We start from the raw sequence: 23,297 nt of genomic DNA, 5'->3' as shown, positions 1-23,297 counted from the left end.
AATGGATTTTTATTTTGTGTCATTAAATTTTTTTTGTGGGATCATTTAATAGTGTCCTCTAGGAATTACGTAATATATGTAATGTACTAAAATTATATTTACTCTTCTAAAATTTTTAATCAAAATTTCAATCTAGATAATATGCTATTAAACAAATCTACATAATAGAGTGGGTGGAATGCTCAACATCATTTCAGTGTTGGAATCAACAATATAATTAAATTGGGGAACAAGAAAGTGAATTACAACTTATTATAAGAAGGGTGAAATTAGATGTTAGATAAAGTGGTTAAATATCTTCATTTACACAATCGACTGATTGATTACATTCCTTGGTCATCTTTATCTGTGAATGTGCTTCTTTCTGAGATTAGAACAGTTTTAGATTTACACTTCGGTATATATTCAAGATCTGATATATATGTTGAAAATCTGATTTCAAGCCTGTCATTAAGAGGAAGTTTAAAAAGTGGAGAGAGAACTTATGTGATTACAGTATCTGCATATCAAAATAAAGAGGTAAGTAGCTTCCAAATAGGATCTTAATAAAATTAAATTGGAATCTGCCCTAACTAGAACAAAATACTGGTCCATAAAATGTCTGGCTATATAAAACAACATATGCATTTCCAACAAGGATTAATTAAAAATATCATTTTATTACAAACAAGAAAATATACAATAACTGTACAGATCTCAATTAGCTCTCTGGTGACCAGAGTTTAAAAGTTCTATCAAAAGACGCTGTGGCTATATATTTATCATCATTTGAGATGTCAGCCCCCATCACTTTGCCACTGTGACCACAAAGGGTTTGAATAGGAGTCCATCCAGGATGAGACCACACCTAATAATAAATTAAATGAGTTTTACTTTCAATTATAAAAAAAATGAACTAAAAATGCCCATATACTAGATAAAAATATTTAATAAAACAATATGTTTATAATAATAGGTTATAACATAATATGTTAACCCTTTAAAGGGCCATTTTTTTCTAGTCATATTATGTTAAAATATTTTTAGGCTTGGAATTAGAATAAGAAAAGGGATTCATTTAGCTAATTAGATAATTATTAATTAACAAAATTAAATTTAAGTAACAAACTAAGACGCACAATTTTGTGTGAGATAAAGAACTAAAGCATCTAAGTTTCTGCCTTTCTAAAAAAAATTGTCAGAACTTATGCCAACCTACATAAATTCATACAAAGATTGATAAATTTGGTGGGAAGCATACTTTCCACAGCCCTAGAAAGGGTTAATAATGTGCTTTGAATTTTATCATGAACAATAATGCAGATGAACATATTTTGACAATCTACAGGATAGACCATTATACCTAGAGCTATTAAATTTGGTATTGATATTACATTGTAAAAGAAGAATGTGCACTTTAGAGCAGTTTTTTTGTACATAATTTCTAAAAATATAACAATGCATAAAAACAAAAAAGCAAAATTAAAAAAAAAATATTTTTTAAAACAATAGACAAATTTGCACAGCAATTAAAATATTTTTAAAAACATTTTACAACACTATGCTACTAATATTTCAATTCCGATTTTTTTTTTAAATTTCATTTATTGTTGTTAACAAAAATAGGCTTATTTTCCTACTGGCCACTTTTAACAACCAGTTTGTTCACCAATAATATTGATTATGTTTAATTTCCATTAAATCTCTTATGCTAATTTTTATGTCCATAACTTGTTTTATTTATTGTGTAAGTGAATATTTGTAATGAAGCAGAGTTCTATAGCACCATAGTTCTATTAAAAATGTATCATCAACTGGAAATCTACTAACTTCCACAATACTTTCAATTTCTAATTCCTCACTAGGCATCTTTGGTGACTAGTTTTTATCAAACTTGATTTCAAGGGCTTTTTCAACCAAATATTTTTAAACTTTATTTGATATATATATCTTACATTATTTCAAAAGTTTTACAGCACTGTTGTTCACTGTGATCTGCATTTCCCTAATTTTCTGTCGATATCTCCATACACCCAATTATAAGAAAAAGCAGTAGTGTTTAAAAATGAACTCTTTAAAAAAATATTTTAACCTCAAGTTAAACCTTAATTAGTAAGTTCAGCAAAATTTAAAACAAATTATACTGAAACTTATAAAATATGGAAAAAGAAGTTGAATATTCATTATCAATAATGAGTAGAAAAAAACCAGGATAAATACTAATAGCAACAATGAAATATGTAGCTATAAAATAATTTTTAAAAAAATGACAATTACTCGAAGGTGCACATTTTCATCTTTCAAAGTATGTATGTACCAAGTTGATAATTCTAGATCAAATGGTCTGCGTATAGAGTAGCAACTCAAGAATTCATTATTATTATTACAGATGTTAGTTAATAGTTTCTTTTATTAAAAGCATTCCTTAAAGGTCAAATAATTGAAGTTTTTAACAAGAATTAATCCTAGAAAACCAACAGGTAGCTAAAAGCAGTAAGTTTAAAATAAAAGAATAAACAGAACATTTTTTTCTTAACATTCAATTCATTCTGCAGTGGCACATGAACAACACGATACACTTCAGTTGCCATTTAAACAGATGCAGCCTTTTCTCCAATTCTAAGATATGGGCATATCATAGGTTATCTTATTGCACCTCTAAAGTACATGGTATAATTATATGGCTAATGTAAAGCCTTTTGTAAAATCTTCCTAGAATATATATATGTCTTTGATAGTTAATGCACAGCATTGTGTATTGGCAATTAGTTATATAGAAAAATGTTATTTTAATATCCTTAAATGATGCGAGGGGAGAGAAGCTGTGCAACAAACAAAAGCAAAACTTTGAATGAGAACATTTGTAATTGATAAATGTTCTCATTCAAATATTATACAAAAGAAAAATCTTACCTTTAATGAGTTATCGTAGGATGTTGTAACTAAATATTCTCCATTTGTTTCTATAAATAAAGACAGAAGTTAAAAATAATTACACTTTTATTAGGAAAGATGCATAATAGTTTATATATTTTTCTAAATTTCCTCAGTAACAATATCTATTATTCTATTTTGAAACAAAATGCAGGCATGTAGTTATTTTGTGGAAAATTAGTGATAAAAAAGAAATAGTTTTTCACTCAATAATTTCAGAACATAACATTTTATGGTATTAGTTTTTCAATGATATTTGATACCCATAGAATTTTTTCTTCTTCTTAAAATGATGACTTCTTAATCTTTTAACAAGTGCAATTTTGTAATAATGTTCAACCAAATAATAAAATTATGAATATTTAAATAGCTCTCAGTTGATTAAGCAAAAATATGTTTTTTAACTTATAAACATATTTTGAAACAAAGACTGTTTGTTTAAAATGGTTATTTTTTTAGGCTGACATTCTTTCTGAAAATTATGTGAACTAAAAATCATTAATATTAACTGAGAATGTTAATCCGTCAAGCAAAGAATGTTAACATGTTCTGGAATAGAGCTTTTAATTTTTCTTATATTTGTTTTCAGCATGTAAGATTTAATAATTTTATAGGTTTATCTCATCCTTATTTATATTTCCTTCTAGGGATATTAAATTGTTAAATTTAGATATGCTAAATTGCAAAATTTAGCATATTATTTTCAACATTTTAGATGAAAATAAAATATCTGCAACAAATTACTTTTTTTATGAATATTTCAGATTACCATCATAATTCTATATAACCTGAATTAATTTAAATTAAATAGAAATTTCAAATAAATTGTGTTCCATTAAATTTTGCAAATATTATATATGTGTATATAATGCAAATTATTGCTAAGTATATATTTACTAATTTTTTTAAAAAAATATATAAAAGAATAGATCTAGTAAAAAAATTCAATAGATTCAATTCAGTAAATTTAAAATCTGCTGACTTAAATGGCATATAAAGAATAAAGTAATTTTTAAAACAAAAAAATTGATGTCATGTTTTATATGAATTCTGAGTTTACAAGCATAGATATAAGTTATTAGAAAATGAATAAATTCTTTAAGTAATTGTTTAGAAAACTCACTTTCAAAAAGTACTCTTGACACAAGATTTGTATGAACAGATATAGTGTATTCACACTTTTGTCGTCTCAAATCCCATACTTTCACTGTGTTATCAGCACTGCCTGTTGCAAGTTGATAACTAAAACAAAATTAAAATGTAGCTAGTAATAATGATATTATTACACATATAATATAATATTAGTTTCTTCTAATGTTAAAAAATAGTGAGTATTAACTTAAGAAGCAAATTTTGGAGTATTAATGAAATTGCATCTTCTAATATTTTTAAATTTAATTATCTCCTTATTTCTTGAATAACGCCTTAATTAAAAAAAAACCTTTTAGATATGCAATGAATAAAAATAAAAAATTTAAGAAAATTTTTAATTGCAATTATAAAAAACATATTCATTTAAATAAAATATTATTAAATCAAATATTTAATAAAAATTTCTAGGCTCTTTAATTTCTAATTTATTATTATATCTAATTTCTTTAAAATTTTTAATAAATATGAGCAAAAATAACTTTTTTTCACACTTAGAATAAATAATGTACTTATATACAACATCAAATTTTTGAATGATGCAATAATTAATATTTATCATATAAATGGTTCCATAGATTCCAGTTTAATAAATAAATAAAAAAAAGAATAAATTATAACAGAACATATAAAACACATTTGATTAGAATATTTCATTTTTTTTCAATGATAATAAATAAAATTTACAAAACTGATTTTTATACACTATGAGAAATCAGACCTCAGCATTTCTCAGAACAATGTTCCATCTTAATTTAGACTATTTCGCCTTAACTGATTAGGTACTAGATTTTTTTTTTTTACTTTACATATTTAACTAATGTTAGATTAGTTCTCATCTTTTCCAGGAAAATCAAGTAAATCTGATTTTAATTTTAGATAATAATCACTCTTTTTGAAGGGCTAAGTGCAAGGTTAAAATATTTTCTTTTGCATTTACAAATCTAAATTTTTCCAATATCACGATATTTCAAATATATGTAAAAAGGAATAGCTTTTCCTCTTAATTTTCATTTCAGATCTAACAACACAATCAGCAATTTAGTCGTGTAATAGAATAATGATTACTACAGTCTTGAAAATCATTAGATTGATATTTGAGACAGATATCACATGAAAATTATTTATAATAAGCTTTTTTTATTTGAATGTGAGAAGAACAGTCATGGTGCTAAATGGAATACAATTAATCTAAAAAAAATTATTAGCATTCATTGATAACTATTAGTCAGAAAGGGGGAAAAAAACCAATAGTATTTTGAAAAGTTTGAATTGAACTGAACGTGAAGAACAGGGAATAATTTTCATTAAAAAAATCTGTTACAGTAATTAAGAGTAATAAATAGTTGTGATTAAGGTAGTATGGATACAAAAACCAAATATTAGTCATTTTTACACATTTTTTTATTATGATAAATTTATTCACTTAATTTCAACTCTAGAGACAACAAGTAGCTATGAACTGTCCTACAATGATATCAAAATCTATATATATATAAAAAATTCCTACAGCCCATTCCTAAGTTTGTGAACTCACCTAAGTATATCCCTCATTTTGAATGCATTGATAATCATCAGAATATCTTTAAAAATTTTACATAATTTTAACTTTAATCAGAATTTATAAATATATAAAAGATCCAAAAAATCTGAATTCAAACGATTCCTTTTTTAATATTATAAGAGAAAGAAAAAGAGTTCCCCTATTTTATTTAAATCTTTTAGTATCTTCTAATGTATCAGTAAACAAATTTTGTCTGAAACAGAAAAAATAAAGAAATTCAGTGCATGAAAAAGACTAAAATAATAATAATACACAGTAAACATACCCATTTGGAGAAAAACATATTGTAAGCACTGAATTTTGATGACCATTTAGAAACCAAATGCATCTCCCTGTGCGTAAGTCCCAAACTCTTCCAAACGAATCCATACCTCTAAAATAAAATAATATAAAATGGTGAGTTTTTCAAAACATTTATCTGTAAATATATTTCAAAAAGATTTATACAACATCTTTAACAAAAATACACAGTGGAAAACCATGTTACTAAAAAATGGAATGCTTTTAAGTTATAACTAGATTCCAAAAGCAAAGTGATCACATTCAACTCAAAATGTTAGACAAGAGTATAGATGAGTTCAAAGATTAGGATAACCATAATCCAGGATGTCTGATCAATTTACCATTCATACTTTAATTAATATGAATCATCGCATAACAAATTAATGGAAGTATGAAATTGAATTGTCATCAATCATTAAAATATGGTGATCATATCTTCTATAAATAGTAAAACTAAAGAACTAGAAGTCTCCAGAGGTTATATTTTTAAAGTTTAATCTGGCCAATCTTGCTTTAATATGGACTATTTACTCTCTAATGATAAGACAATCCAAGACATTTTATTCAAATTTAGAAGTTAAGGAGCCCCCCCCCCCCTCCAAAATAGGAAAAAAATCAGATTCTCTTCTCTAATCTAGTATATGTCTGATAATTTTAATAAAAAACAAATCATAAGCAATGAAAATTATAGACTGCTATGATTAACATTTCAACTTCTATGATTCAAAAATTCTGGTATTAAAAACATAAATGAAAGTTTAATTACAATAAGCATAACAATTATGAAATTCTTTCTCATTTTGCACATACACATGGTTAATCACCCTAAGAAAAATAAAACATTAAGAAATTTAGCAATTGATTTAGTTTTTATCTTTTTTACACAATTTCTACGTACATGAAATCTCTGACAATTATAAATGTTATAATTAAATGTAAAACCATTAGCAGTAATAACTAAACTCCAAGCTTAGAATGGCAGCATTATAAATAAATTTTTTTGTAAATTTTAAATCCATTAGAAGACATATTGACTTATAGCTTTCATTGCAAACATGAACCATTAAAGTTTTCAAAATGAACTATATTTGATTTAAAACAAGTTATATGTCTTATACATGATACAACCAATTTTAAAAACTCACAACTTAGTATTAACATCTTCAAAAACCCAACTTTAATAATATAAAATACATCAGAGAAAAAAATATTTCTACTAAAGAATGACATTATTTATTTATTTAATGAAGATATGTACATCACAGAAAGCTGACTGCAGCTAAAATTCTATACTTTTTAAATGGATAAAATTCTTGTCAAAGCCTTAGAAAAAGAAAAATTATTCTTCACAGCAATAAACTAAACAAATATCTTCCCATTCTCATTAGATAAACTTTAAATTATCAATTAAAATTAGCTTAATTATGACGATTAGGTACAAGATTCCAAGAATGAAATATATCTCAGTAACTTTTATATCTGCAGGTATATTCCTCGGAAAGGTCCTCATGATCATATGCAAAGTGTATTTGAATACTTTCAGAAACATATTATCACTATATTTATTTTATTTAAAAATAATGTTTAATTGAACTGTTTTATACAAATAAAATGGTCACTCACATAAATTGAAATATTTTTCAAATAAAAAAAGCAGCTTGTCTAACAGATAATTAGCTAAATATTGCAGAAATAACTAACAATATAGTACCAAGTTGCCTTATAAGAAATTCAAGACTCAAACAACATATATGAAGAAGCTGATTATAAAATAGAACCTATTCTTTTTTTCATCATTCATTTTCTTACAAGCAGATTCATATTATAAATTTAGTTTCTTTAAAAAAGAATACTTCTAAGCTAAATTTAACATCAGAATTTTATATATAGAATCTTTGAATTTCAAATTTGAATTGCCCTCCAAGCTATATAAAATAGCTACTTCGAAGAATTGCTCCATTTTTTTTATAGAATAGCATTTTTTTTAAAAAAATGACAAAACTTACATCTGAATCTTTTTTCAGATCAGTAGATACAGTTTATAAAATGTTTCATATGAAAAATAGAGTGGCTAATCAGCATTTAAAGACGGAACATAAAACTTCACTAATGAGAATCTCTGATAAAAAGCAATTCATGTAATGAACAAACCAAAATGCAAAAAAATAGTTTGTTTAATGAATGACAAGGAGACAATAGGACATCACATGCTGGAATGATCTGAATCAGTCTACATTGAGCAATTTCTATAAGAAACCCTTTCTATACACATAAAAGACATTTTGTGCAAATGGTGTCGTCAAACATAACTCCCAAGGTTTTGAACAAATGCCTGTGGAGACAATAGATGAGATTGTTTTTGGTAAGAATATGGAGCTAGAGATGGATAATAATACCATCAATGAGCCAGAACAACAAAAAAGTTTAAGCAGCTGCATTCTGTGCCACAGCAAAAAAGCTGCCAAGGAGATTTGGAGAGGAGTGGAAGAAATAATAGATGAAGCAGAGTAACAATCCTCCAGTAAAATAAGGGAGAGGTTGAAAGGATAGGAAATTATTGCATCACACATTGAAAAGCATCGCTTTAATAAGAGAATAGATATGCATACTACAAATTCATTTAATGATAATGGTATGTCTCATTTTCACCAAATTTTGAAGCATACCTAAAAACAGATACCTTTAATCTTTTTTTTTTTTTTGCTAAAAAAAGCTTGTATTATAAATAATAAATTACATTATTATAAATCTGTAATTTTTTTTTTCGGAATGGTATGCATTGTCCTATTTTTCAGATAATCCTGGAAAAGTTGTTTTGCTTAACAAGTGTTTCACATTATGAATAAGATTCAAGAACAAATTATGCTCATTAAGCAAGGTTTCACTGCATATATAAACCTAAAAAAAAAAAAAAACCTTTCAAGAAATATTTGCATGTGATTTTTAATTTATAAACAAAATGCCACTTTAAAATTATGGATTGAATACAAAATTAAAAATCAAAAGCCATTATGAAGTGGTGAGAAAAGTTTTGTGTTAACAAAAATCAAGATGCATACCCGGTAGCTATAAGTGATCCATCACACTGAAAGCTTGCATCATACACTGGCTTACTGTGTCCTTCTTGATGTAAAATTTCCTCCTTCACTTCAAGATCCCAGAGTCTCCATGAATTATCGAAACTAAATGAAAAGAAAATGCGTATGTAATGAATGCCAATGCATATCCATGTAAGATAAAATTGTCATAAATAAATTTAAAAAAAGTATGAGCAAATATAGCTATCATTTTTATTTGTGTCTTATACAGAGACATTCCTTAAAATAAGCAGTTAAAGATAATGATAAATTCTAATATTAGTTTTGAAAAAGATATCTAAGATATTTAGAAATGATTTGCCTCTATCTTCAATTTAACATTTTAATCAGTGTATTAATTATTCAGTGATAACCAAAAACATCATGGCAACAAAAAGAGAAAAAGTGTCTTTCATTTTAAATATATCTGTTTTAATAAAGATGAGTCAATAATCTTAGAAACACAAAAGATTGACTGATAAATTGATTTCTGTTCCTTTTAATACAAAGTCACATCTAATAAACACAGAAGTAAAATTTTGTAATGATGAAAAATCATCATATATTAATCACAAGAATATAAAATTTCCATAAAAACTGGTCTTGAAAAGTACATGGAAATAATTTACATTGAAATATACTTCAACTAAAAAAAATTAATTGTCCTGAAGAGTGACAACATAGACTTGTATTAATTTTTGTTTATGGGTAAAATAATACCACAAATGAAAAAGCAACAGTGTGATGTTGTTTGAGAATAATGCTCATATTGTAAACCACTTCATAGATACACATTTAAATAGCTCAATAAGAAACATATAAGATATCATTTATTTCTCATTCATTTTCCCCAATCCTTTGTTAATCATTTTGAGTAATATAATTTATGGTCACTTTGTACCAAATAGCTTTTCTTTTGCATAAGATTCATTCTGTACAGTAAAAAAAAAGTGTAAATTCCAATGAGTGAAAAAGAATTTAGCAACAGCAGACATAGAATTTCTCCACAGAAGAAGGTATTGATAAAACAAAAAAACCACATACCAAAATTAACAAAAAATAAAAGTAAACAATTCCATGATATAATTTGAATTACTTACACACATGTAGCTAGAAAACGACCTGAAGGATGGAAGACACATCTAGATACTCGATGAGGTGCATGGCCCTCTAAATCCGCAATTGGCTCATCACTAAATAAATGCAAAAATTAAATTGAAAAATGTCTTTTTTTATAAAGTAAATGAAACACAATTTTTAGAAAAATAACTCTAACTTAAAGAATACTGAATAATAAATAGTTAATTTCAATTTCATACTTAAATCAAAAACTGTAACATAAATTAATAACATTAAATTGTAATTAACATAATAACAGCATTGATTGCTATTTATAAGAAGTTTAAAAAGCAAATTTACACTAAGTAATGAAAATATAATTAAGGATTATTAATAATCAAAATTAACATCTCTAAATACTTTAAAAATAATTTTGTATAAAATTCATTCTTGGAAGTTTCAACTTAAAATACATTTCAATCTTTTTCTGCAAAATATTAAATAATTTTTTTCATATCTTAAATATTACATTTTTCAAAGGTTAATATTAATTCTTAAAGCCTCAATTTATATTACACATAAAAAGTAAATTTCAATGATATCCTAAAATTACAAAATGTAGGAGAAAAAAGCCATACAATGTGAATGTAAAATTGTACAAAATATTAATCATTACTTCACAGACAGTTGTAAATAAAGTTATACATTTATATAAATAAATGTACAAATATAATTACATAATGCCTACTAAAGTGCTTATTCAAATAGCTCGAAAATATTTAAGTACAGTAAGCTCCAATAAAAATTCATTCTTTATTAAAACATACTAGAAAACTTGTCGATCAAGATGGTCTGTTATCTTCCTAACAATATCTCAAATATGAATCACAGTTAAGATAACAAAAGTTATAGTAGAAAATCTCATGCATACTGGCAGAGTGCTTAAGAAATGAAATCAACAAAAACTTTATTTGTACTACACTTTAAATGTAAACATTTAGTAACACCAAAACAAAAATAGTGTTGAAAGGAAATATTCAATAGACCTTAGCTCATTAACCTGTGAAATAATCCAGCCTAAAATAAATAAACAAAAATGCAAATAAAATGTACGGTAAATGCATGTAATTAATTTTTATTCTCTTGTCTTTGTCTCTGCCTTCAGACAATTCTCTCTCTCATTAACCTTCGTTTCTTTGCAGAAGGACCACCTCTAATTAACAACCTGAACACTCAAATTAACAAATAAAACTGGATTGATACAAATAGTGATCCATTAATAGAAAAATAATACATTGTCAAATACAAAATGTTAAAAAATGATGGGAAAAAATAACAGAAATAATTTTCAGTTGTCCTGTGAAGACAGAATATAATGAATTGAGACATGAAGCAGCAATCTAATAACATTTTTACCAATTAAAAATTTCCTAATCGATCTTTTATCAATTGCTTTGCCATATTTAAAGAACAATTTTGCTTTATTTTTCTGAATGATGTTAATAACAGCAATTTCTCAGCTCTATTCACACGTGCATTAATAAACACTTCTGGGTTCTGCTTGGGATAAAATGCATGTTTGCATAATAAAAATTGCAGATCTCAGCTCACTGATCTTTGCTATAATCCAGCAAACTAAATAAATAAATATAATATTAAATTTATGATCTTACTACTAATTATTATCAATGCTTAATTTGATTTGCACACATAAAAAAAACCTTAGTTGAATCACTAGATGACAGAACAGAAAAAGATGCTGGGTGTCAAAACAGCATTAAAAATTTCAGAGGATAATATTTAATACCGATATCATGGAATTATTATAAAAAATTATATTAAAATAAGTTATGTACCTTTTTAAATCCCACAGTTTAACAGTGCCATCTGTAGAACAAGATGCCATATTAACAGCAGTTTCAGACTGAGTCAGAGTTGCTTCGGGATGAAATACAATAGACCCAACATTGCAATTGTGACCTATAAAAATGAAAAAAAGTAGTTAGTACTAATTTTAATTAGAAAAGTATGCATTAAAAACAGAAAGTTAACCTAACATATTTCTAAGTCAAAGAGTCAATTGTTTGTCAATCAATTAAAAATGGGTAAAATTTTCATTTGGCATAAAATATATTTGAATTCATTTACATACTCTTCAAATCTGAAGGGAAAGTTATGTACATTTCACATGTAAAAGAAAATTCAAATAAAAAAATACTTGGTATACTATATTGATAACAAAAGAAAATAGATCAAAATCAACTTAATATAAGTTTTCCATTCTATTACAATCTGACAGATGTTTTTTTTAACAAAAACTTAGTAAAGCAGAATAAGTTTAACGATCATTTCCTGTGTCTGGAATCCAGAACATTGCAAACTGTGATGACAAATTTTGCCTTCTCCAGGCATATGAAATTGTTCTATTTCTCTTCCAATATTCTATATCAAGTCACAAAAGACTGTACTGTGAAAAGAAATATGAAAGAATATGAGAAGTTAACACATAGAACCAATAACCACTCTCCATGGGAATCTTAACACAGAGATAGCTCAAAACAATGATTTTTTTTTTTTTTTTTCATTCAGTGGTTAACAATATTAGAGGAAAAATATAGTAAATTTCCAACAAAAACTTCTTTGAAATTATGTCTATGATAATGGTAAATATGAAAGTTACAGCATACAATGAGCATAGAAATTCAGTTTAAGTACATTTCTGTATATATTTGGCAATAAATACTAACAATATAGGAAATAAAAGAAGATTTCTAGAGAAGATTTCTAATAAATAAAGAAAATAATAATATGATAAATTTATAGTTGCCATTCGAAAAAATATATTTATACTACAGTAATTTTTGCTATTTGGTGAGTTGTATGATACTGTAAGCCTCATTCTGAATTTTCCTACTTATAACATATTTTATAAGTAAAAAATACTTGCCCCTTAATGTCCTAATTAATTCGCAATCAGGAACAGACCATAGCTTGCATAAACCACTCCTGAGAAAAGGAAATGAATGAATAAATGAAAATGACTATATGAATTTACTAAATTTTTTCAAAGTCATTTTATTATATAGAACCAGAATATGTAATTAATGGTAGAATTAAAAAAAACATGTTCACACATAAACTGAAACAAACACTGTTTATTACTCATATCTTGACAAAATTATATATATATATATGTAACATTATTTGTTGTGAAGCATGATGGAGTTTAAAGACAGTGAAGATACTTTTAATTTTTGTGACGTCGTTCATTTGAAGAAGCAAGCATATGTACAAGCGATGAGCACACAAAGCGACACAGAAAAGGAATGAATGAGGGGAAAGCTCTTGGACATTTTATCCCTGGTCTTATATAACCTATGATTTTGATAGGGGAAATATTTCTTTACAGTGCTAAGGTATTATGAGATTTCAATAGGGATTTTCTTTATATGCACGGAGAAGGCAGGGGAAACACAGGGAGATTTTAAAAAAGAATTTGCCTGATCAGAGGTATTTTATCTCTTCACGCGCAGTGTGGGAAAGTTAGATTTTAGCTGATTCAACAAAGCTGCTCTTGAATTAATTAAGTAGAAACAGTGAAATTGGATCACGAAATAAGAGAATATCTTAGAATGAAGTTACTATGGGCTAAATTAAGATAAAATCTTGGAAATTAATTAAATTGAAATTAAAAGTTTAAAATCTCATCACACACACACACACACACACACACACACACACACACACACACACACACACACACACACACACACACACACACACACACACACACACACACACACACACACACACACACACACACACACACACACACACACACACACACACACACACACACAGTAACAAGACTGATTGTATCAATATAGAGATAGATTGTTGAAATTGAATTATTTGAATATATATATTTTGATATATAGAGATGAAGAGGGTTTTTTTTCTCAGTACAAAATGTAATAATTTTTTTTTGTTTTGTTATGTAACCTCAAAGCAACGTAATTAACTCTTTAATTAGAAAAAAAATAACGTAAAATTTGTTATCAGTCTAATTATGGACTGTCTTTTTAAGGAATAAATATATCAGTTTTGTTACATCTTGGCTTTCCAAATTGCACAACTACTTTCTTAAAGCACACTAAAATAAAAGGCATTTTTTGATTCTTGAATTCATAATAGCATGAAATCAAGTATGACACTTTATGCATTGATCATTTCTTTTTCTTCCATTGTTTCTTTACATATGATATTTCCTAAATTTTTATTTTTTCTGCATCAACATTTGTTGTCTCTACTGCCCTCTTATTTTTATTTGCTTGTTTCAATTTATGAGGACTACTGTTGATTTTAATAGCCTTCAAAGTTATTTCCCTAGCTTAAAATAATGGCAACTTTGTTTTAAACAGTTCAATTTAAGATCTGTTTGGGCTAATTTTCAGCAGCTTTTTGGTTGTAGGTACATGCAGTGTTTGTTATCTTTAAAATATTTTTGCACACTGAATAAAAATATTCTCTTCCTAGATATAATAATATTTTTGCTATTTAGTTTAAAACAGCATTCTGATTATTAATTAAAATATACATGATATTTAAATATATACATTTGTTTTCTAATTGCAGCTGCACTCTCTTTAAAAATTATTTCATAAATCACATTTACATTGTTAAAATATAATTTGTCTATTTTATGACATAAATATTTGATGGAATTATAGTTAAAGAATCAGTCCAATCTAGACAATGGTCTGAATCCAGTGATTTTTCTTTTGCAACTTAACACCTTTCAACGCTACCGATGAGATATCTCATCTTTCAGATATTTCCAATTAAATTGGAAAATATTGGAAATTAAATTGGTACCATTAAAAAGATTATTTTTTGAATCTTAACACATTCATCGCTAAGGATGAATTAGATAAAAACTCCATGAAAAGACGAATATCAAATATCAATGGAAGTATCTGAAGAGACAAGATATCTTGTTGTTAATGTTGAAAGTGTTAAATTTCCAGATTAGTTATTTTTTTAATACATAATTGGTAAATCTGTTTTACAATAAACTCATTGTCCTTTTCAAATCTCACTTATATGGGTATATAAATGTAAAGCATGTTTGATAAGTAATAACCTAAATGCTGTATGCACTGCAAAATATTATTTAATCTTATTAAACAAAAATATAAGTGAAGTTTATGAATAAATGAAATTTCTCAAAACACTTTTGGAAAAAAAATTTTAGGGATTTTTTTTTTTTTATTACTTTATCTCAAATTCTGAATATTAATTAGCTACTTTTTCTATCAGCTAGCAATTCTTCATTCTCAACACATTAATATACATATTTCACTAAATATTTTCAGAGTTATTGTATTAAATAAGAAATAGTAAATGTAATACTAGTAAACATGTTTTTTTGGTTTTTAGGAACATTAAATATAAATGTTGCTATTCCCAGAATTCATGGCTTCTCTTACCCACAAAAGTAGTTGAAAAGATTAATAATTTCATAAATGGAAGATTAAAACATTTTTTTGTATACCAATGAAATGAAACTGTTCAAAAATTCTACATATGCACTATAAAAATAATTTCAGTTATTTTAATTTATATCATATTTTAACTCCAGAATAGGATGGCTTTTTAAGTATGACAACTGCTGAGTATATCACTGAATTTTAAATTCTTTGCTCGTTTTAAAAAAGCACACTAATGAAATCAGTCTCTCAATTTTAATGGAAAAGACCTGCTGACTTCCCAACAAAGAAATTGGAGTATAAACCTTTTTATCTTAATAATAATTCTTTTTAAAGAACAAGATTTCACACTCTCAACACAATGGCAAACTGAAAATACTTAAAGATTTACAATTTGATTATATTCATAAAATATGTTCAATAATATTATGAATGAAATAATTTTTGTTTATTCAATTAAGCATTTTTGTGTTATAAACATTATGCAAATAAAATTTAATTAAACAAATATATTTTTAAAATTTATTTAGTAGTAAATTGTAATTTCAGAATTCGGAAAGTGAATAATAATTTTTTTAAAAAAAATTATGTTTTATTTGATAAAATACAACAAAAAATAGTTGTTGAAAGATTATACTGAGAAAGTAAGAGAAAAAATATTTACCAAAGGTGCCACTTTCTAACAGCAATAATTAAGAACATCTTTTGTAACTTTAATGTTTATTTAATTATATTATAAAATTAAACTATTATCACAATATATATAATTATTATAAACATGCTATTATTTTAATGAAAACTATAATTTAAATACTTAATTTTTTTTTATTTATTAACTATTAATAAAAGATAATTTACTACTTTACCAAGAGGCTGTAGCAAGCATCTTTGAATCAGGACTAAATTGGCAAAATGATAATGGTCTGGTGTCTCCAATTTGACTGCAGTTAATGTTTAAAGACTAAAAGAATATAAAATAACAGACTATAAAATTTAAAATAAAAAATGTAATTAAAAAAATTCTTAGTTATTAATTTATTTTTTCTTAAAGTTTCATATTTGAATTTAATATCAACATTCAACCTTAAACCAAATTTTACTCCATCAATTTTTGCAATAATTCTAAATTAGCAATACAAAATATTGCATCAATAGAAAAATAGAAGAAAAAATTGTGATTAATCCTTTTTTAATAACATATTTCAAAATACAAACATTGTAATTTTGTATTTTAATCAGTCAGCATGTTTCAATGAATTTTGTGGGTCTCTTCAAAATGCTGAAACAGCTATTTCTTATTTATTATTTCCTGAATTATTTTTCTCCTTTTCAAGGCTTAATTTGATAACTGCTTTTTAGAATCTGATATCCAGCAACAGTATCTACAAATTCACACTGACATTTCAAAATGATAATAGACTATCACTAAAAATTTCAATAAAAATATTAATCTAATACTTTAGATTATCTAAAAAATATGTAATAGCAATTATAGAAGGGGAAAAAAATGAAAATTTTTTTTTTGCAACGTATCCAAGTAATGGCAATTTTAATTGTACGTTACAAAAGTAAAGTTAAAATAAATTTAAAGGAAATTTACAGAATATTGATGAATAAATCTAAAAAAAAATGGTAGTCATTAAAAAATATTTTTAAAAAAAATGAAACTATTAGGTACATACCCTAAGTTTCTTATACAACTCTTGTCTCTTTGCATGTCTTCTAGAATCTGGTTCCTCTTTTTCCCTTTTAGCTTGTTTAAGTCTTTCCTTTGCTCTAAAAACATTCCACAATAACATTTACTTTTATATGCTATTCTTTTTAGTAAAGTCACAACACAAAACCTAATTCTGAAAATTCTCAATTGAATAATTTTTTTTATATTAACAATCTTATTCAATTTCACTTTACAGAAAGAACTTTTTCATATTTTAAGAAATTTTTGATAATTATACTTAGATAAAAATCTTTTCCAAATCAAATGGGAAGAGGGATAAAAAAGAAAACTTATGATTACTAGCTAGAAATGTATATAGAAAAGATCAGCATGGAGAGGAGATTTATAGAAAAAAAAATCAGCAACCTGTTTATAATTGCTTCATTAATTCTAAGAGCAATTTACTTATTGTATACAAAAAATATTACATTAGCTTATATCATAATTATGATTGAAAAGTCCATACAATGATTCATTTTTTATAAGGATAAGAAATCAATAAGATATATAACAATGCATATTACTTTAGTAAATAAACAAGAAATTCTATTTAAAATAGGTTTCTTTGCCATATTATTTTGTAAAAAATAATTTGAAATTGAATTTTTTACTTGAAATATGCAAGGAAAGTATAGGAATTATGCAAATTAGTTACTCATTCATATACATTTAAAGATGTAAAAATTCAATTATTAGATTATCTAGTTGAATTATTACAGGAAGTAGAATATAAATCATTTTTTGTTAGAAGATTAGAAATCTATTACAATAAAGCAAAATATTTCTGTTTTCAGTTAGTAACCATGGAATGCAAATTATTGAATCAAAAGTTAAGAATGATTTACATTATTTTTCTAATTTTGAACACTTAAACACAGATGCAATATTAAACCTAAAAGTTATTATTATGCATATTAATATTTTTCATCTAAAAAAATCTACTGCCTTTCTTATTTATACATTAACTCAGAGAACACAGAAATTTTAAATAAAGAAAACATTCATACATAAAACCAGAGGATTTTGCACTTGAATAGTAAATATGAAACCTGTAATTTCAATTTTAAAATATACAATATATGAGATACCAGCTTGTCTTAATTTTAATTGAAGCAATATAAAATTTAATTTAAGCTAAACAACAAATCCCCTCTTCATGCATTATTTCAATTCTGATAAGATATTATATATAGATGCACCTAATGAATATTGAGGCAACAAAATATTTATTAGATTCAAATTATTTATATTAAACAGTCAAACAAGCATTACAAAAAACTATCTAAATACTGGACATAAATGAAAATAATTACTTAGGTATGGAATAAGCAGCTATCCATACTCTAGCTTTCAGTAGATTTTCTGTACCTTCATGATACCAAGTAGTTTTAGCCTGAAAAATACAAATATAATTCTTTAATGATGATATTAGAACATCTCAGCTGTAAGCATACAGGGTTGATATAGAATCCACATTGTCTTTTGTTTTCACATCAAAATGGCATTTATCAAAACTAAAATAACTAGCATTAATCTGAAATAGTTTACAGTTTGCTAGAGCTCCTGGAGATCTAATGCATACACATTTGATTTACAAATCTGTTTTATAATTGGCATTTTCTATGATTCCTCAATGGAGATAAACAGCAGTAAAACTAGAAGTACTTTGAAAACTACAATTAGGGAAAAAATTTTAATTTGCTGCACCATGTTAAGGTTATACATAGTGTCATAAAAATTCAAGCAATTATGAACTATTTGAAAGAGCTTTCTGTCACAAAGAATTTCATAACGAATGAATTCTGCTTATAATTCAGCAATTACAGAAAAGATGTTCTTTGAATCTTCTTGAACTAATAAACTTCTGAGTAGTTAAGAGAAATTAAATGAATTCAAAATTTCAATTACAAATCTGATATGCTTAAACCTATTAATGTTCAATTTAATTTAAAACAGAAATTTTTGTAATTTTCTAAAAACACCAAGATAAAGATAACTGAGAAGTAAAAATAAAATTCCATTTTCTTTATAGAAAAATTCAATATACTTTTATGAATCATGCAAAACCATTCATAAAATTATAAATTTAAATTACAAATCTGATGAATCAAAAATCATTAAGAAAACTTTTTTAAAGTAATAAATTAAAATATTTTTATAATGTAATAAAGCAAAAGAAAAAAAAAAAGGATTACTTTCAAATTTCTAGCATTACTTTAAAAATACAAACAAATTTCAAAATGGCAATATTTTGATTTCAGAATCTGGCTAGTGGTTACAATATAGCAATTATTTAGTTCCTTGGTAATGTATATTGTTGGTCGAATAAAACTTTCAAACTTTCAATGTCAACAACCTTCCATGTATGTTTCGCTTACAAATAAAAACAAAGTTGTGTGTGATGCAATCAGTTCCAGAACTCATAACTATAATTTCTTTCTTAACACTATTATAATTACATTTCAAAAACTTTTGTCATTTTGGCACAGATCCTTATTAAAACTATTTAAATTACACCTGTATAAAATTCCCCCACCAAAATTTTTTTACCATTAAAACCTACTCTTTTTCAAGCTTTTAAAATTTATTACCTAAATTTCTTTTTAAGGCATTTTCCCTCTTAGCTATAATTTAATTGGAATTTGTTAAAAAACTTTTAATCACACAATTTCAAAGTATTCAAATTTGATATAATTATATGAGAAAGCAGAATTGTTAACTACGGAGACAATATCTTGTTGCTCGAAAACTACTCATTTAAAAAATTAAACATATAAATAAACATTTAATCATATAAATAATAATAAAAAAAAAACCCTTACTATTTCCTCTTTGATCTCCTCCTTTTCCTCTTCCTCCTCCTGCTTCTTTTTTATAGCATCCTCTCCAAGAAGAGCTAAAATTTGTCTTAATCTTTCTCGACGTTCTGCTGGACCTTCTCCAAACAAACCTATTTTGCATATATAAATTTTGACAAAATCAAAATCAATTTATAAGAAAAAACTTATTATAACTTTATTTTGAAAAATTATGTTTATACAATAAAAACAAAAATGCAAGCACAAAATATTGCAGTTCTTGGATAACCAAAGAATAACACATAATAAAATAACACTATTACCGCATTTATTTCTTTCATACCCAATGAACCTGATTTAATATTTAAATCAGCATAATAGCATTTGACATTTTTAATAGATCTTATATTAAATAAAATATCCAGCACTGATAAATTTAAAGACTTGATAGCAATAATCAAAATTAAATGCAGTCTATGCTTTAGAAGGGGAAAAGCAATAATTGATTGATAAAAGGAACTTACAAATTGGTTCTCCAATCTGTCTTAAATGTATTTTGACCTCAGAATCATCTGTTGAGACATTTATTTGACGAGCCTAAATAAAGATAAGCAAACTAATATAAGCATTTAAAATAATTTCAAATTTTTCTGAGCTTATAAAAGGTAGTAAAATCTATACCTTTTTTCTTCGTTCAAACTCTTCCAGAAGCATCTGTTTTTCTTTATTTACTTCTTCTTCCAAGTCCATATATTCTGAAATATATAAATGACATCATGTAATTAAATAAAACAAATATACATTGTCAGATACTAGTGTTAAAGATTCATTTATTACTGCATCAATGAATATACAAAAGATGAACTTGTCTGTAAACTTTTTTTTTTAATCTTTTATATTCTACTAATTTCTTAAGAAAAGTTTTCCTGGTTACATCATATATATGCCTTCCATAATCAAGTTGGAATGACTGCTTTATATACAATCTGAAAATGTGCATATGCTATTTATTGCTAGCAATTTTAACATTATTCTTAGAAAAACACAGAAATTGAAAAGGATATTCTAATTTTAATTCAATTACAATTTCATACACAGCATATGATAAAGTCAATATCTATATATTTGGGATTTAAGTGAACTATGGGCAAATCTTCGCCATAATCAAATTTTGTATCTATGGTTAGATACAAGATAGAGAGGAAGGTAGTTACTACAGTCCCATTTATGTTAGGAGAGTAGTAATAATCAAATGGTTTAGTGACCTGATGTTTGCATTAATCGGTACGTGGAAGACAAAAGTTTCTGGACACAACAACTGCATTTCCTAGATGGTAAAGATTAAATGAGCAAATAAAATAATAATACCTTCGCTAACATTAATACTCCCAGAAGCCGTTGCTTCTTTTTCTGGTTCATTTTCTTCTCCCTCACTGCTTTCTTTACTATCACTATCTTCTTTTATCTTTTCTTGTTCCAATTTCTGTCTTTCCTGCTCCTCCAAACTACCAAAATGAATGATCTTTTGCCGCTTGACATAACTAATTTCTTCATCATCCGACATTTTTGGCTAATCAAATGAACTCAACTGCTGTTAAAAGAAAATAAACTACTCAATATTAAGCAATACTATAGAAAAACATATTATATATAATATATATATATATATAAAATAATGACAATCATGCTTAAATTATCTACAATATATATATATAAAAATGTACGTACAAGATTTCATAAATAGATAAAGGGGGAGAAAGATGACAAAATTTAATATAAAATCAAATATGAAATATTTTATATAATGAAAAAAGTTCATTACAAAAGTTACTAAAAAATAAACAACACTGTCTTTGCTTCTATAAAGGAAAATAATGATGGATGTGACATTTTAAACAAAGATACTACTAAATTATTTTCAACTGGTACAAAATTGATAGTTTTAGCATAACATCTTGAAACATTTTACATACTTAAAAATATAAACTTAATGAGAATGATCAAATATTAATTTAATTAAATAATAATCATAAGAAATATATTATTTTACCCTTCTCTTATGTAAAAGAGGATTGGGACATATTTTTAAAAGACAATATGCCCCTTATGTGTGCTTAAAATTTAAATTTTATTCCAAATTATTATATTTTAGAAGTCCAAATCAAATCAAAAATATTACAGAACATGATTAATTAAGCCTTTTGGGCACATACAAACATGAAACCCTACAATTAAAGTGACTCCTAACAATAAGTATATCATTTTACAGCTACTACAGTCAATATAAAATACCATAAAAACATATACAAAAACCAAACCTGTTATGGAAAACTTTGAGAGGTCAATTATGGCCACAAGAATTTTTATTATAATTTATAACCAAATAAAGAAATTTTATGATTTCTTCACATAGCCGAAGTTCATTATGAAACAAACAATAATACTGCTAATTAAAACAGTTTCTATATATTTAATTTGGTAGGAATTAATAGTTTTGTAACAAAATTCTTCTAGTCATACAGACTTATACTTCAACGTAGTTTGATTTTTTTAAAAATATACATTTTACGTTAAAGACAAATTTAATTATTTGTTATTAATTCAATGTTATATTAAAAAAAAATTGTGTTCTCAGAAAAAAAAAATTTTAGACAAATTTTAATTTATAAAATTACATAGCTTGTTAAAGAAATTTCCTTAGATTTATTTCAAGAAAAGAAGTACATTATTCAGATATTTTTTTCAATACTTTCTTATTAAAAAATAATTGTATGCATAATAGAAATCCTTAAAAAATAAAATATAATTAATGTAAAAATTTATAATTATTGAAAAAAGTACAAAATCTTACTTTATAAAAACAATGTTGTTTACAAAAACAGACGTGCCGGTTTTCTAGTGAATTGCCAGAAGCAAAATACTAAAAGATTCTTTTGCTTTTATTTTGAAATCTTCAAAATCTTGAAAGGTATCATACACATATATACAAAGTCTTCTGTATCAATTAAATTATTTTCAATTTATATTGTATATAATTGATAACATATTCAAGCAGAAAGAATAGTCAAACTTATATACTTTTTTAATTTATTGAATATATAGAATATTTCATTATTATAAATGAAAAGGTAACAAAAAAAATTATTTTTTATTTTTATAAACATATATCACATTTATGTGTAAAGACACAAATAATCTCCATTCCTTTATTCAAATGAGGATCATTCTTTAAAAAAAATTTCTCCGATA

The 23,297-nt window shown here is 25.3% G+C and overlaps 1 protein-coding gene across 1 annotated transcript; it reads right to left on the bottom strand.

The window, feature by feature from the left end:
- Window positions 1-639: 639 nt before the first annotated feature.
- Window positions 640-22,975, bottom strand: LOC129965505 (U4/U6 small nuclear ribonucleoprotein Prp4-like). The gene is made up of 16 exons (XM_056079472.1): window positions 22,900-22,975; window positions 21,417-21,639; window positions 20,730-20,803; window positions 20,573-20,645; window positions 20,073-20,200; window positions 18,564-18,643; window positions 17,216-17,309; window positions 16,400-16,494; window positions 12,992-13,050; window positions 11,901-12,024; window positions 10,086-10,178; window positions 8,968-9,090; window positions 5,892-5,999; window positions 4,037-4,155; window positions 2,893-2,942; window positions 640-847 (listed from the first exon to the last, which is right to left on the bottom strand). The coding sequence occupies exons 2-16, from the start codon at window positions 21,610-21,612 to the stop codon at window positions 701-703; spliced, it is 1,563 nt and encodes a 520-aa protein (XP_055935447.1). The 5' UTR covers window positions 21,613-21,639; window positions 22,900-22,975; the 3' UTR covers window positions 640-700.
- Between the last annotated feature and the right edge of the window lie 322 nt (window positions 22,976-23,297).

This window comes from Argiope bruennichi, chromosome 1, assembly GCF_947563725.1.
Source record: "Argiope bruennichi chromosome 1, qqArgBrue1.1, whole genome shotgun sequence".
NCBI lineage: Eukaryota > Metazoa > Arthropoda > Arachnida > Araneae > Araneidae > Argiope > Argiope bruennichi.
This window is presented reverse-complemented; position numbering and strand designations above follow the sequence as displayed.